At 41.0% G+C, this 16,804-nt stretch overlaps 1 protein-coding gene across 1 annotated transcript in view; it reads left to right on the top strand.

Moving 5' to 3' along the window:
- The first annotated feature begins 5,433 nt into the window (after positions 1-5,433).
- The window catches only part of LOC112070786 (cyclin-dependent kinases regulatory subunit 1), a 21,262-nt gene continuing 9,891 nt past the window's right edge, over positions 5,434-16,804 (top strand). Inside the window, exons 1-3 of the mRNA XM_024138239.2 lie at positions 5,434-5,621; positions 7,593-7,660; positions 7,810-7,937. Of these exons, the coding sequence (XP_023994007.1) occupies positions 7,602-7,660; positions 7,810-7,937 (187 nt within the window). The 5' untranslated portion in view covers positions 5,434-5,621; positions 7,593-7,601. The remainder of the gene's footprint in view (positions 5,622-7,592; positions 7,661-7,809; positions 7,938-16,804) is intronic.

Raw genomic sequence — 16,804 nt, forward strand, 5'->3', positions numbered from 1 at the left:
GAAGCCGCAAGGCGGGCTGTCTAGCTCCCTCCTATCCTTTCATTGGATCTGTGGATACATCTCATTATTGTAATCACTTTTTGAATATTCAATGAGGGTTGTTGACGTCAACAATGGAGAGAGATGCCATGGTACTAGCCTTATGTCATGAAATGCATACCCATCTGGAGACAACTCCGACGTAAAGTGTTTATTTCTCAAAGTTGCCAGGACTTCACGTGTCCTACTTATATCAGTACACTCGTAACAACTTAAGCATTAAGAAACTTMTACTCGATCAAATAAACCTCACGTAGCAAATAAGCCATACATTTTTATTGTTGACCACAACGAAAGTACACCACCTGCTGGAAAGAGACTGATTTCCCGCCGAGTTGGGCCTCTTAATCTCTGACTTCAGTCATGTTAAAGGAAAAATCCACCCAAAACCACTCATTCCTTTAATTTACAGTGATAAATAATACTAATGTGTGAGAACAATATTTTTTGTGAACAACATTTTTTTCCTTCATTTTGACAATATAGTAACRTTGGTAGCAACGTGGAAAATCGTTGTGACACAATGCAATTCTGTCACTAGTCGTGGAAATGGAGTCCCTAGAGAAAGCAAGAACAAGATGGTTGTCAGGAGTAGTGCAATATTATCATAAGGAGACGTATACTTGGAAAACGGAGGAGGGATGGAGGGAAAAAGAGAGGGAGAAGAGGTCTAAGAGAAAAAGGGAAGATTAGGGTGAGCTGGAGTCGTATAAAAATGGTGGAAAAAAGGGAGATGGTTTGTTAAAGAAGAACGGTAGAACGTGTAAGCAGAGGGAGCTGAAGACAGGAGGAGAAATGGAAGTGAGGGTGATGTATCGGAGGTGGTAGGTGTGGCGAAGTTATTGGAGACCGAGGTATATACACCGAGGATCAGGAATAAGATGAGTCATTGACAGTAGGAGTGAAGTTTATGGATAAAGTGGACTCTTGCCTTTTGGCTGATCCATTTGTGGTTTCACGTGGGTGAAAAAAAAGAGTTGGGTAATGTGGAATCGGTGAGGGTAAGTGGTCTAGTGGCCAAGTGATAATTGTTTGTGTTTCTGTTGGTCAGAGGGATAATGCGCTCGGAGTAAAACGAATGGGGGCAAGAAAAGTGAATTGTTTCATTCTCAAGAAAAGGGCACCAATGAGTGATAACTGGGTAGCAGTAAATATAAAAGTTGACCAGCTGAGGGGAAAGATTCCCGGTGTATGTGATGCTCGTTGTTTGATATGACGCAGACAGGGTGGCGGASATCTTTGTGGGCTGTACTCGGCCTTGTCTCAGGATGGTAAGTTGGTGGTTGAAGTTATCTCTCTAGTGGTGTGGGGGCTGTGCTTTGGCAAAGTGGGTGGGGTTATATCCTGCCTGTTTGGCAGTGTCCGGGGGTATTATCGGATGGGGCCACAGTGTCTCCTGACCCCTCCTGTCTCAGCCTCCAGTATTTATGCTGCAGTAGTTTATGTGTCGGGGGGCTAGGGTCAGTCTGTTAAATCTGGAGTATTTCTCCTGTCTTATCCAGTGTCCTGTTTGAATTTAAGTATGCTCTCTCTAATTCTCTCTCTCTTTCTCTCTGTCTTTCTTTCTTTCTCTCTCTCGGAGGACCTGAGCCCTAGGACCATGCCTGATGACTCCTTGCTGTCCCCAGTCCACCTGGCCGTGCTGCTGCTCCAGTTTCAACTGTTCTGCCTGCGGCTATGGAACCCTGACCTGTTCACGGGACGTGCTACCTGTCCAGGACCTGCTGTTTTCAACTCTCTAGAGACAGCAGGAGCGGTAGAGATACTCTGGATGATCAGCTATGAAAAGCCAACTGACATTTACTCCTGTTGTGCTGACCTGTTGCACCCTCGACAACCACTGTGATTATTATTTGACCCTGCTGGTCATCTATGAACATTTGAACATCTTGGCCATGTTCTGTTATAATCGCCACCCGGCACAGCCAGAAGAGGACTGGCCACCCCTCATAGCCTGGTTCCTCTCTAGGTTTCTTCATAGGTTCCGGCCTTTCTAGGAAGTTTTTCCTAGCCACCGTGCTTCTACACCTGCATTGCTTGCTGTTTGGAGTTTTATGCTGGGTTTCTGTACAGCACTTTGTGACATCAGCTGATGTAAGAAGGGTTTTATAAATAAATTTGATTGATTGATTTGATTGATTGCAACCTAGATCAGAGCGTTGTCAGATTGTTTGTTTGTAAATTCAGAGCGTTTCGCTCTTGGAGTGTACACACTGGACGCTCTGGCTGAGGAGTAGGGTTGCCAACTGTCTCACTACCAAATAAGGGACAAAAGGCAGCGTGCCAGTGCACGGCGCCACGGCGGTGTGGGCATGGTGTTGTGTGAATGAATATACAGTGAATATTCTCATTCAATTGGAAAGGCAAAACATTTTTATATTCCATTTAGTCTATAGCTTTACTAAAACTATCGTTATGTAAACTTATGTGAATAAACCTCAAATGATCAAAGAAATCACTTTGGACCACTACAGCAAAAAAACATTTCAAATGCAAAAGAGGGGCATGAGTYACTCACCAAGTCTACTTTTTCCATGGATATTTTTTGCTGCTCGACTGATTCAAGCAGTCCTTTGTCCTTTTGCATAGCCAGAGAGAAGTCCTTACATGACAAATCACATACATGACAAATCACAGTTCACAGATATTTGAAGTACATTTTTGATCAGCTCTGTGCTTGTTGATCAAGTTGGCTTTCCCTAGGTTTTGGAAAACTGCCACCCACTTCTCACTGGTGGATTTTGTGGTATCCTGTCTGGCTCTGTATGTCCTCCCGGCTAGCACAAAACTCTTCATAGAGTTGGTCCATACTGACTGTCTCTGTCATTTTGAGGGCAACCACCACCTGCTCCAGGTCAGTGAAGGAGAGCTCCTCATAGAGGCCGATCGGTTTTAGTCTCACCATTACATTTTCTGGTGAGAAATCAAACCACTTGTCAATGTATGTAATGACAGTGTCATGGAACTTCACAAAGTCATGTTGCTGCTTGGACCTTTGTGCTGACAATTGTTTGTCCATCAGCTGCTTGGTCTGGTATCCAAAAAAGCTGTCCTGTTTCTGCTGAAGCATCTTCATTTTGAACTTTTGGACTTCCTCGTAAAACATCTGTGATGCAGAGTGTTGTTTCCTCCAGCTTTTTTACGGGTTGGTTAAAAACACTGCACGTTGTGGGAAAAGCACAGATAAATCTCAGCAGCTTCTTTTTTTYCTTCATACTCAAAAATACTCTTCAGTGCCACAGGACAGGTCTCCCCAATGGACCTGAAGTATGAAGTAAGAGCTGGCCAGCTTTGCAGGAGACGATCGACAGCTGGATGATGAGAGAGCCATTGTGTGCAAACATATCGCAGAATTTCATGCCACTCAATGTCAACAAAGGCAAAAAATGCACGCAGTTCCTCTCTTCGGGAAGCAGATACTGAGAAGTGGCTTTAGATCATTAAAACAATTGTCTCAATATCCACTGACAGCTGATCGCAAGCGTGCTTGCAGGCATTATGAGCTATGTGAGCTGGGCAATTCGCTTTCAGAATGCGATTGTTGGCACTGCTCAATAACTGGTAAACGGATAGGTGTTTTACAAAGTTGACATTGGCATTATCTGCTGCATAGGGCTGTGATGTGTCTAATATCCAGTTCATGCTTTTCCAGACAGTTCATCAGAGCTTGATGTATGCCATTTGCAGTTTCATCACTGTCTTCATAAAAGTCAAGTAACTTGCACTGCACTCCATCAGACACAGAGAAATATCTCACACACACTGGAAACGTCTTTCTATTTCCCTTGTTTGAGGCATTACTGGCAACTGAGAAATACACGGGCTCACCTTCGGTCGGGGACAGATCATCCAAAATATCCCACACAGTCTTCGGTCCTAAAACATTCATTGTAATCATCTCCGCTTTCGTTCTTCCCAAGTGCACCTTCGTCACAACATTTGAGTCATGAAACAAAGCACCGTTGAGCTTGAGCTTAACAAGACAGTCGGTGCCGTTGTAGCCGAGTCCGTGTTTAACCGTATGGTACACATGCGAGGCTTCACTTGCCGTGATTTTGTCATTTCCCGCAGTAGACGTCTCGAAGAATGCACCGATATTGCTAGCACCTTTAGCTAGCGTGGCCTTCTTGTGCATTTCTGTGGATGCATGCTGAGTGAGGTCATTCTCCCTTCCATGGCCAATTGAGAATTCCCGACGGCATAAAGTACAAAAATCTTTCATCGAGTCACCACTGACGGGCTTAATCAAATCAAATCAAATCAAAGTTTATTTGTCACGTGCGCCGAATACAACAGGTGTAGACCTTACAGTGAAATGCTTACTTACAGGCTCTAACCAATGGTGCGGGGAAAAAAGGTATGTGTGTGTGTGTGTGTAGGTAAGTAAAGAAATAAAACAACAGTAAAAAGACATTTGAAAAAAGAGAAGCAAGGCTATATACAGACACCTGTTAGTCAGGCTTATTGAGGTAGTATGTACATGTAGGTATCGTTAAAGTAACTATGCATATATGATGAACAGAGAAGCAGAAGCGTAAAAAGAGAGGTTGGCGGGTGGTGGGACACAATGCAGATAGCCCGGTTAGCCAATGTGCGGGAGCACTGGTTGGCCGGGCCAATTTAGGTAGTATGTACATGAATGTATAGTTAAAGTGACTATGCATATAAGATAAACAGAGAGTAGCAGGAGCGTAAAAGAGGAGTGGGGGGGGGGGGGCACACAATGCAAATAGTCCAGGTAACCATTTGGTTACCTGTTCAGGAGTCTTATGGCTTGGGGGTAAAAACTGTTGAGAAGCCTTTTTGTCCTAGACTTGGCATTACGGTACCGCTTACCATGCGGTAGTAGAGAACAGTCTATGACTGGGGTGGCTGGGGTCTTTGACAATTTTTAGGGCCTTCCTCTGACACCGCCTGGTGTAGAGGTCCTGGGTGGCAGGCAGCTTTGCCCCAGTGATGTACTGGGCCGTACGCACTACCCTCTGAAGTGCTTGACTTGAAAAAATACAAAACATATATTTTTTTAAAGAGCCGTTTGGGAGCCAAAAGATCCGTCTCTTTTTGGTGAGCTGAGCCGAACGAGCCGGCTCACGGAAAAGAACCGAAATGCCCATCACTACAACCTTATGACGCAGCATGATGATTTGTCGACAGTCTGCTGGGTGGGGCGTTATACATTCCTCCATTCATTGGCCAATGGGATTCGTATCTCGTTTATCTAATATCGTTGGATTAATCGAACCTCCTCATTTATATATATATATATATATATATATATCTTTCTATCTATATATATATATATAGAGAGAGAGATTCTAACCAATAACAGGGCCGAGGTAAATCACATGATCATTTCTGTGAGAGGATTGACCAATGAAAAGCAGCGGTGGCTTTTTGAATGGTGAAAGGCCGGATCAGTAGCTAACATTAGAGAGGGAAACTCGCAGCAAACTTGAAAAAGGTCAATCGACCACATCAGAAGCAGGACTATATTCTACAAACAACAGTTATTTTGTGATATATCTAGATTCTTGTTAGGAAATCACCAGTACAATCATTTGGAACAAGCCACGTGGATAAAGGTGATTTGTGCTTTACATGTGTTGTCAAAGCTAGTAGCTAGCTAAGCCTGCTATAGTAGTTAGCTAATGCATTTTTATTGTTAACTAGAGTAGTTAGCCAGCTAATTTAGYTAGTTTCAACAGTTGTTGGATGGCATTTTGTTAGAACTATGTTAGCTAGAACAGTCAACGGTTGACATGAGTAGCTAGTTATGTATAATTAGGCTGGACAATAAAACGTGTCAAAATTCACCCAAGGCTCAAAAACGTCTTTAAGAACGTTGGCTAAGCTGTAACACTAGCGCGAGCCCATAGCAAATTAATGGAGTCGAACGTTCGCAGAGCCTGTTTTGACTGGAGTGAAGCTTAGAATTCCATTTAGCGTAAATGGCATCAAAAAAATGTATCGCTTTTTATTTTACCACTACAATCTGCTCTTAAGACGAAACTGGAAAAATAACTCGTGTAGAAAGTTAACATCCGCACCTCAATGGTGCCAGGTGTGCTTATGTCTGCATAACGAGGAAGTAGGAAAATAATGGCAACTTATGACTATTTCTGGTCTACGGTTTGATGACGAGATACACTGTCCAGGCTCACATCACCCTGGCAGGGTGAAAAATGCCCTAAAATAAGGCCTGTTTTTTCATGATTACTTCAAAACTACGGCATGCAGCTGGGATATGGTAATATTTTGAAACTGGGCTCCACCGCGGATGCATTGAACTACTTTTTATTTTTTTTAAAGCTTTGTTAAAAATGTAATGTGTCCAACATAGTATGATGTAGTCATAAATAGCTGACCTAGATTTGTTTGCTAGCTAGTAGCCACAGCTTGTCGCCTTAGCTAAATAATGCTACCTTAGTTTATGATGCGCTATGCAGGGGCATTGATCTGACAAAACTGTAATTAATTTCTTATTTCTATTGCCTYCTCTTGGCGTTTACTTCAATGTGTTTTGTTGGCAGACTAACCGACTAGGTGTATTGCCGCCACCTATTGCATGGGTAGTGAACGAAAAAACATGGCAACAAAACAAAGAAATGCATAAATAAACCCATCCCACTCCTTCGGTCATAGTTCCTTGTAATGCCTCTAATGTAAAATCCCTGAGTCCCTAACCTTTCAGCTGCAGTCGCAACAATGTCTATTTTCTCAGATTTACTATTTTGTTTGCACTGTGCAGTTTATAACCAATGCAATAAACAATACAAAGTCCACCTTTTTAACATGCCAGGATCCTGGTCTCTAACTAACATGGTTTCTTCAACGTTCCTCTTCTGACTGCTTCTGGATAGGAGACGCGCTGAGCACCGCTTACTCTTGTCACCTCTCGCTTTCACGTAACAGGGCACTTTAGGAATTAGGGCGCATGTCCGACACCACAATTGCAGCATTTCGCTTCAACTGCCATACTACAATCCTCCCCTATACATACAATTGACACGTCCAAATATTTTACATTTGTCACACTACGTGGATTTGGGCACGATGTCTTGTACAGGATATCTCACAACCCAAAAATACCTGTGAGACTTCTTTTAAAGACCAAAATAATGAATGAGTGGGCTTTCTCTCCAGCCACCATACAGCTACAACTGCAGCTACAACTGCAGCTACTTTTTCAGTTACATCCTTTGCACTCACTTTTAGCGCCACTCCAGAGAACCCCCTTGATAGGCGCCCTTCACAGATCCACAMGACACCTTCCAATCTGAAATCTTGTTCAAAGCATGCTCCTTAGACGCACAAAAAATAAATAAGCCCACTTGTTATCCTCAGTGCTTTTCATCAAGATGTCAAATGGATCTCCCGGGTAACTCCATCGGTCCAAAACCTTCACTCCAACCACAAAAGTTGGAACTAGGCATGGATTTACTAGATTCCACGAGCACATTATTCTTTTTTCGCATTTTTGTTCGCCACTAATCCGTTCCTTCACTCATCTTCCTTGGGCTTTATTAACTAAACTGATTGCTTTTGTCTTTCAGGTTGGCATCATGTCTCAGAAGCAGATATATTACTCTGACAAATACGATGATGAGAAATTTGAGTATAGGTAAGTTGACGGTACTACTTTCTTCCAAAATGGTTTTGATCTAGCTATATAGCTAGTATTGACACGTCTTGCCTGGAAGCTATCTTCCTTCCCAGCCCTGTGATGTTGACACAACGTAAAGTACCATTCCATTTCTCCACTGTCTGTAGGCACGTGATGCTGCCCAAGGACATTGCCAAGCGTGTGCCCAAGACCCATCTGATGTCAGAGACTGAGTGGAGGAACCTGGGCGTCCAGCAGAGTCAAGGCTGGATACACTACATGATCCATCAACCAGGTACACTGACAGTCACTGACAGATTTTACAGGGCTAGTCATTAAGGCTTGTCCTAGGCAAAAATAAAGAAGTTGGGCACCCAGAACATAGTGTATTCAGACCCCTTCACTTTTACATTGTTACGTTCCAGCCTTTCAAAAAAGGATTCACTAGTTTTTTTCCCCCTCTCAATATACACAATACCCCATAATGAAAAATAAAAAAGTTTTAGACATTTTTGTAAATTCATWAAAAAAWRWAATCGCGTACATACATTTTCAGACCCTTTACTCRGTACTTCTGTTGAAGCACTTTATGACGCTTCAAGCTTGACATGCCTGTATTTGGAGATTTTCTCCCATTCTATGCGGATCCCGTCAAGTTTTGTCAAGTTGGATGGAGAGCGTCGCTGCACAGCTATTTTGAGGGATCTCTAGAGAGATGTTCGATCGGGTTCAAGTTTGGGCTCGGGCTCGGCCACTCAAGGACATTCAGATACTTGTCCTGAAGCCACACCTGCGTTGTCTTGGCTGTGTGCTTAGGGTTGTTGGAAGGTGAACTTTCGCCCCAGTCTGAGATCCTGAGCGCTCTGGAGCAGGTTTTCTTCAAGGATCTCTGTACTTTGCTCCGTTCATCTTTCCCTCGATCCTGACTAGTCCCCCAGTCCCTGCCGCTAAAAAACATCCCCACAGCATGATGCTGCCACCACCATGCTTCACCGTAGGGATGGTATTGGCCAGGTGATGAGCAGTGCCAAGTTTTCTCCAGATGTGATGCTTGGCATTCAGGCCAAAAATGTAAATCTTGGTTTCATCAGACCAGAGAATCTTGTTTCTCATGGTCTGAGAGTACTTAAGGTGCCTTTTGGCSATTTCCAAGCTGGCTGTTGTGTGCCTTTTTACTGAGGAGTGGCTTGTCTGGCCACTCTACCATAAAGCCTGATTGGTGGAGTGCTGCAGAGATTCTCCCATCTCCACAAATTAACTCTGGGGTTTCTCGGTCACCTCGCTGACCAAGGCCCTTCTCCCCCGATTGCTCAGTTTGGTCTAGCAGCTAGCTCTAGGAAGAGTCTTGGTGGTTCCAAACTTCTTCCATTTTAAGAAGAATGAGCTGCAACAACCACTTAAACTGGACAATTATCTCAATCTCTTAAAAGACTCAATCATGGACACTCTTACTGACAGTTGTGGCTGTTTTGTGTGATGTATTGTTGTCTACCTTGAACTTTGTTGTCTCTGGCCAATAATGTTTGTACCATGTTTTGTGCTGCTACCATGTTGTGTTGCTGCCTTGCTATGTTGTCTTAGGTCTCTTATGTAATGTTGTCTCTTGTCATGATGCGTTTTGTCATATTTTTAATCCCCGTCCCCGCAGGAGACCTTTTGCCTTTTGGTAGGCCGTCATTGTAAATAAGAATTTGTTCTTAACTGACTTGCCTGGTTAAATAAAGAATGGAGGCCACTGTGTTCTTAGGGACCTTCAATGCTGAAGATTTTTTTTGGGTACCCTTCCCCAGATCTTTGCCTCGACACAATCCTGTTTTGGAGCTCTATGGACAATTGCTTCGACCTCATGGCTTGGTTTTTGCTCTGACTTGCACTGTCAACTGTGGGACCTTATATAGACAGGTGTGTGTGTTGTGCCTTTCCAAATCATGTCCAATTAATTGAATTTACCACAGATGGACTCCAATCAAGTTGTAACATCTCAAGGATGATCAGTGGAAACAGGATGCACCTGAGCTCAATTTTGAGTCTCATCGCAAAGGGTCTGAATACTTATKTAMATAAGGTACTAATGTTTTTATTATTAATAAATGAGCAAAAATGWTTTTGCTTTTTCATTATTGGTTGTGTGTAGATTTATTATAATCAATTTTATAATAAGGCTGTAAAATAGCAAAGTGTAAGTGAAGGGATCTGAATACTTTCCGAATGCACTGTAGATTTCAGTTGTCGGAATGGACAAAAAAATCACATTCAGACAATTACTCCAATCATATAATTGGATCAGGCGGGGCAGTGCATGGTTGAYGTTCTGATTTTTAAAAAGCGTATATTACTGTAGCCTATTTCAATAAATGTTATTTACACAAAGCAAGAGAACAATGTAGACAGAGCTAAGAGTCACACCAAAGCAGYGCAAAATATCCAKGCAAATTATTTTTCTTATTTTTCAGATCTGAGCCAATAGCCGCAGTATATTTTTTATATTGTACACTTAGGTGTCTTGTTTATAGAAGCCCACATTTTCTCTGCATTTGATATAGAACTTGGCCTCTTAAGCCACTTTTTCAGTTCAATGCATGGTAGAGTTCTCCTGCTGCACTATTTCATGAACAAATACATCTAACAGAGTTCTAGGACATCTCAAACATGGGAGGCCTAAAGAGAGGGACCAAAAAAAATTGACATTTTTACAAACCTTACAGTTGAGCAAGGCATAAGACAACAGCTCCATAACTAAAATAACATCAGCWTTAAGACAAATTATGAACAGTATTTTCCAAACTATTCTATGTTTTAATGTCCTAAAGTTGGGARTAATTTTGGAAGTCAGGTTCTATGCTATTCACAGATGTATTTTGAATGACAAATATTATAGGCCACAAAAAGTGAAATTGAGCAAACAATACCAAGATGGAAAAATTGAATGAAGAGTAACAATTTAGGCAACAGCTGAGGAAAAGTGAAGAATTAAATGATGCGTAGTTGGCCAAGGCCTATTTCCATATTCTAGAAATGTGTAACCTACCTAAAATGAATATAGTAGCCTAGGCCTAATAAGRGGGGATAGGAAAAAATGGTGACGGGGAGAGTGACTTCAGCTTTCTGTCAAGTGAATACTCAGACCTGTAAGTGGCTAAAAAAGTTAATGTTGAGCCCGGTATTAGTGTTGACGCTCAGTATGGTAGAAAGAGTGAAGTGCTGATGAATACAGCAACATATAGGCTWTGGAGGAATACAACACTGAACTGTACTTTACAGTTGTGCTTATGGTGCATAGCCATGGGGGGGTTTATCAGTACAGTAGGCAGGGTGACATGGTGAATACAGCAGCATAATGTTGAGTTATACAAACACTGTAGCTTACTGTACTCGGAACTATCTCTGACCTGGGGGATTCATTTTGTACCCAGGTCTTGAGTTTGGGTCAATAATGGTGATTAGGTTGTGCTGCTCCTTAGATGTTTAAAGCTCATGTTGCCAAATTAATTCTCTGTGACTTTGTGCTTTTCAAACCATCATGTAACATTGGGTGTATTCACTTGGAAGTAAATGAGCTGAAATGGACCTACCTGCATTTGTCCAATAATACATTGGTTTTCGTTGCAAAATGTTTTGCTATGGTTTGCTACGACTTGCACTAATGAATAGATTAAAGTTGGGCGATATTACGATGGGTTAGGGTTAGGACAGCCATCGTCGACTGTGACGACATTGATGTGACTGACGATGGTTTAGCCTATATATAACTTGACTGGTGCCAAGCAGTGTAAAACTGACATTCTGAGTCATTTGCCTATTCCTATTTGCTATAGCCTATTTCAACAATTGTTATATAGCCTACGGAACGCAAGAGCGGATTGTAGGTCAGACAGACCTAATTCCACCAAAGCAGCGCTAAATGTTTATCTCGCTGTCGAATGCATGTGCATTAGGCTAATAGTTAAAACTTTTATTTATACACCACACACACACTAACATTCAAAAGTTTGGGGTCAGTTAGAAATGTCCTTGTTTTTGAAAGAAARGCACTTTTAAATATTTTTTTTGTCCATTTAAAATAACAATACAGTGTAGACTTGTAAATGACTATTGTAGCTGGAAACGGCTTTTAAAAAAAACTTTTATTAAAAAAAAGGAATATCTGCGTAGGCATACAGAGGCCCATTATCAGCAACCATCACTCCTGTGTTCCAATGTCACATTGTTAGCTAATCCAAGTTTATCATTTTAGAAGGTTAATTGATCATTAGCAAACCCTTTTGCAATTGTTAGCACAGCTGAAAACTGTTCTGATTTTAAAGACGCAATATATATCTGCAGTTTCTTGGCAATTTCTCGCATGGAATAGCCTTAATTTCTCAAAACWAGAATAGACTGACGAGATTCAGAAGAAATGTCTTTGTTCCTGGCAATTTTGAGCCTGTAATTGAACCCACAAATGCTGACGCTTCAGATACTCAACTAGTCTTAAAGAAGGCCAGTTTTATTGCTTCTTTAATCAGAACAACAGTTTTCAGCTGTGCTAACATAATTGCAAAAGRGTTTTCTAATGATCAGTTAGCTAATCCAAGTTTATCATTTTAGAAGGCTAACACAATGTGCCATTAGAACACAGGAGTGATGGTTGCTGATAATGGGCCTCTGTACGCCTACGTAGATATTCCATAAAAAATCTGCCGATTCCAGCTACAATAGTMATTTACAACATTAACAATGTCCACACTGTATTTCTGATCAATTTGTTATTTTAATGGACAAAAAATTTGCTTTGCTATCAAAAACAAGGACATTTCTATATGACCCCAAACTCAAACTTTTGAACGGTAGTGCATTTGGAAAATATTCACTCCTTCCAATTTTCCACATTGTAATGTTACAGCCTTATTCTAAAATGTATTACATTGAAATGAAAAAATTCCATCAATTTACACAATAMCCAATAATGACAAAGGTAAGTTTTTTTTTGTTAACTTTTGGCAAATTTATAAAAAGATAAAAGTACCTTATTTACTCAAGTATTCAGACACTGCTATGAGACTCGAAATTGAGCTCAGGTGCATCCTGTTTCCATTGATCATCCTTGAGATGTTTGTACAATGTGCAGTGCGATGGCTTTGTCTGTGGTTCTTTTGGGGCAGTAAGAAAATTGAAGTGGATCTAGGGTGTAATGTAGAAGTGATATGATCCTTGACGAGTCTCAAAGCACTTCATGACAGAAGTGAATGCTACAGGGCGATAGTCAKTTAGTTCAGTTACCTTTGCTTTCTTGGGTACAGGAACAATGGTGGACATCTTGAAGCATGTGGGGACAGCAGACTGGGATAGGGACAGATTGAATATATCTTAACACACCAGCCAGCTGGTCTGCACATGCTCTGAGGATGCTGCCGTCTGGGCCGGCATCCTTGCGATGGTTAACACGCGTACATGTCTTAAGTCGGCCACGGAGAACTAGCGCCCACAGTCTTTTCTAGCGGGCCGCTTCGGTGGCACTGTGTTATCCTCAAAGCGGGTGAAGGTGTTTAGCTTGGCCGGAAGCAAGACGTCAGTGTCCGATGTGGCTGGTTTTCCCTTTGTAGTCCGTGATGGTCTGTTGACCTTGCTGCATACGCCTCCTGTCTGAGCCGTTGAATTGCAAMTCCACTTTGACTCTGTACTGACGTTGTGCCTGTTTGATTGCCTTACGGAGGGAATAACTACACTGTTTTGTAGTCGGCCATATTCCCAGTCACCTTGCCATGGTTCAATGCGATGGTTTGCGCTTTCAGTTTTGGGTGAATGCTGCCATATATCCACAGTTTCTGGTTAGGTGGGGTTTACTAGTCATTGGGTACAACATCTCCTATACACTTCCTGAAACTCAGTCACCGTATCAGTATATTTGTCTGTTGTTCTCGGAGGCTACCCGTAACATATCCCAGTCCGCGTGATCAAAACAATCTTGAAGCGCGGATTCCGATTGGTCAGACCACCATTGAATAGTCCTTAGCACGGGTGCATCCTGTTTGAGTTTCTGCCTATAGGAAGGGAGGAGAGAAATTGAGTCGTGATCTGATTTGCCGAAGGSAGGGTGGGGGAGTGGTCGTGTGTTTTTAGCAGCGTGAGCACTACAGTCAATGTGTTAACTTCGGTAACGTTTTCCTCATTTGCTTTGTTAAAATCTCCAGCTACAATAAATGCGGCCTCAGGATATGTGGTTTCCACTCTGAATAATGTCCAGTGAAKTTCYTTGAGARCCGTTGTGGTATAGGCTTGAGGGGGGATATACACGGCTGTGACTATAACCGAAGAGAGTTCTTGGGAGGTAGTAAGGTTCGGCATTTGATTGTGAGGTATTGTAGGTCTGGTGAACAAAAGGACTTGAATTCCTGTAAGTTATCACAATCACACCATGAGTAGGTAATCATGAAACATGCACCCCCTCCCTTATTCTTYCCGGAGAGATATTTATTCCTTTCTGCACGATGAACTGAGAACCCAACTGGCTGAACGGACCAAGACAGTATATCTCGAGAGAGCCATGTTTCTGTGAAACAGAGTATGTTAGAATCCCTGATGTCTCTCTGGAAGGAAATCCTTGCCCTGAGCTCGTCAACTTTATTATCCAGAGACTGAACATTAGCGAGTAACATACTCGTAAGCGTCGGTGGTGTTGCCACGCCCCTAGTCGGACTGAAGTCAGCGAGTTTGCCTTTTTCCAACAATGCCGAGTCGCTTGGATATGAATTAAAAATGCGAAATTAATTACTTAATCATACAATGTGGATTTTCTGGATTTTTGTCTTAATTCCGTCTCACCAGTTGAAGTTACCTTATGATAAAATTACGACCTCTACATGCTTTATAAGTAGGGAAAACCTGGCAAAATCGTGCAGTTTGTCATAATATTGGTTCTCCCACGGGTGGTTCTAATATTATAACCAAATTGATATTGAAATAATTATTATTATACTCAATATAATATATGTGTATATCTATATTCAAATATATTTCTATAACTAAAATATATATTACTCATATATTTTACTCAAAATATATTTATATATTTTTACGTCAAAAATATATTTAATATTTTACTCGAAATATTTTATATATTTTTATCAAATATATTATAATATTTTTACTCAATAATCGATATATTGTTTCTCTATGTTATATATTTTGTGACTCATAGATAGTATTAATATATGTTTTACTCAAATATTGTATATTACATTTTTTACTCAATATGTTTATAATATATTTGTTACTCATGTTTGATATCGATAAATATTTTTACTCAAAATATGATATTATAATTATTTTTACTCAATATGATATTATAATATTTTTACTCAAATAAATGCGGGATTGGAAATGCAGACAATTACATTGATGGAAGCTACAATTTATCCTCAATATTAAAGCTGATCCACCCCCTAAAAAACATTGGTTGAAAATAGCAGATGCTATTGACCCTTCGCTAAGCCATGCCCCAGAACAAATCGCAGCTCTTGGATGATCATGAAGTCCAATATCCTGGACAAGCTCACGTTTGAAACGCATCAAAGCCATTGCGTCATTACAAAAACGGAGAGTTCATCTAAAAACCAATTGATTTAAATGGATAATTAATTGAACARTGCACGGTGGGTACTTGCTACTGTGATTCCTGAAATGCAGAGCCTACTGATGTTTTATTTTTCGAGTCTGAAATTATACATTTGTTGCATTGTTTGCTTGCTAGCTCTGTCTTATTGACCACCCAACGTTGCTAACTTTAGCTTGCTAGCCAGTTAATATAATGTATTTTTTTCATAAACGTATGGTAGCTAAGGTGTTATGAAGTCAACTAATCTGCTGCCGACATCAGGATACAATTTCAGAGCACTTCTTAGCTCAAAGTGGTTAGTAACTTTGGCTGCATGTTGACATGCGATTTGATTTATTTGACATTGCATTCATTCAGAGCCATCCAGTGCCTAGCCCCACTACAACCTTCATTTCACCAGGTTCCCATGAAGCAATTGTAATGACTGTCCACCACAACATACCAGAGAGTCTCCTGATACGCAAGGGTAGTCTGTCTTACTTTCACTGTGTATTTGAAAACGGTTTGAGATCATTGGTAGGCAATTTCACCAGTGGTTAGAAGGGGAATTCTGCTTCCGGGGAAAATGTCCAAGGTTGCAACAGTAACCAAGGGCTTAGCGTAGGGTAAATTGTGTAGTAGGGTATTCAAAAGGGGGTAAATAACTAACTACTAAGAACTAATAAGAACAGGTTTAATGGTAAAATGAATTTAAGAGAGTGTATATAGTAGTACTTTATTAATCGCCACGGGTAAAATCATGTGATAGGGGGTACAGTAATGTTTTGTTGACCAAAAGGTGTTGGTGGAGCTGGGTGTCTGAAAGAAGGTAGTAAACCACAAAAAGATAATCTGATATTATACATTCTTTATTTGCCTTATGGTATTTTTATTTTACATAACTACACACCAGAGCACCGGCCTTCGTTTTAGCAATAAATAGCAATTTTATGTAATCCACTATGATGTGCCTACCTACAGTGGCAAGAAAAAGTATGTGAACCCTTTGAAAATATCTGGATTTCTGTATAAATTGGTCWGAAAATTTGATCTGATCTTCATCTAGGTCACAACAATAGACACACACAGTCGGCTTAAACTAATAACACCAAAACAATTMTACGTTTTCATGTCTTTATTGAACACACTGTGTAAACATTCACAGTGCAGGGTGGGAAAAGTATGTGAACCCTTGAATTTAATAACTGGTTGACCCTCGTTTGGCAGCAATAACCTCAACCAAATGTTTTCTGTAGTTGTGGGTCAGACTTGCACAATGGTCAGGAGGATTTTTGGACCATTCCTCTTTACAAAACTCTTTCAGTACAGCAATATTCTTAGGATGTCTGGTGTGAACTGCTCTCTTGAGGTCATGCCACAGCATCTCAATCGGGTTGAGGTCAGGACACTGACTGGGCCACTCCAGAAGGCGTATTTTCTTCTGTTGAAGCCATTCTGTTGATTTTACTTCTGTGTTTTGGGTTGATGTCCTGTTGCATCACCCAACTTCTGTTGACCTTTAATTGGTGGACGGACAGCCTAACATTCTCCTGCAAAATGTCTTGATCAATTTGGGAATTCATTTTTGG

Source organism: Salvelinus sp. IW2-2015, unplaced genomic scaffold, assembly GCF_002910315.2.
Source record: "Salvelinus sp. IW2-2015 unplaced genomic scaffold, ASM291031v2 Un_scaffold1426, whole genome shotgun sequence".
Taxonomy (NCBI): Eukaryota; Metazoa; Chordata; class Actinopteri; order Salmoniformes; family Salmonidae; genus Salvelinus; species Salvelinus sp. IW2-2015.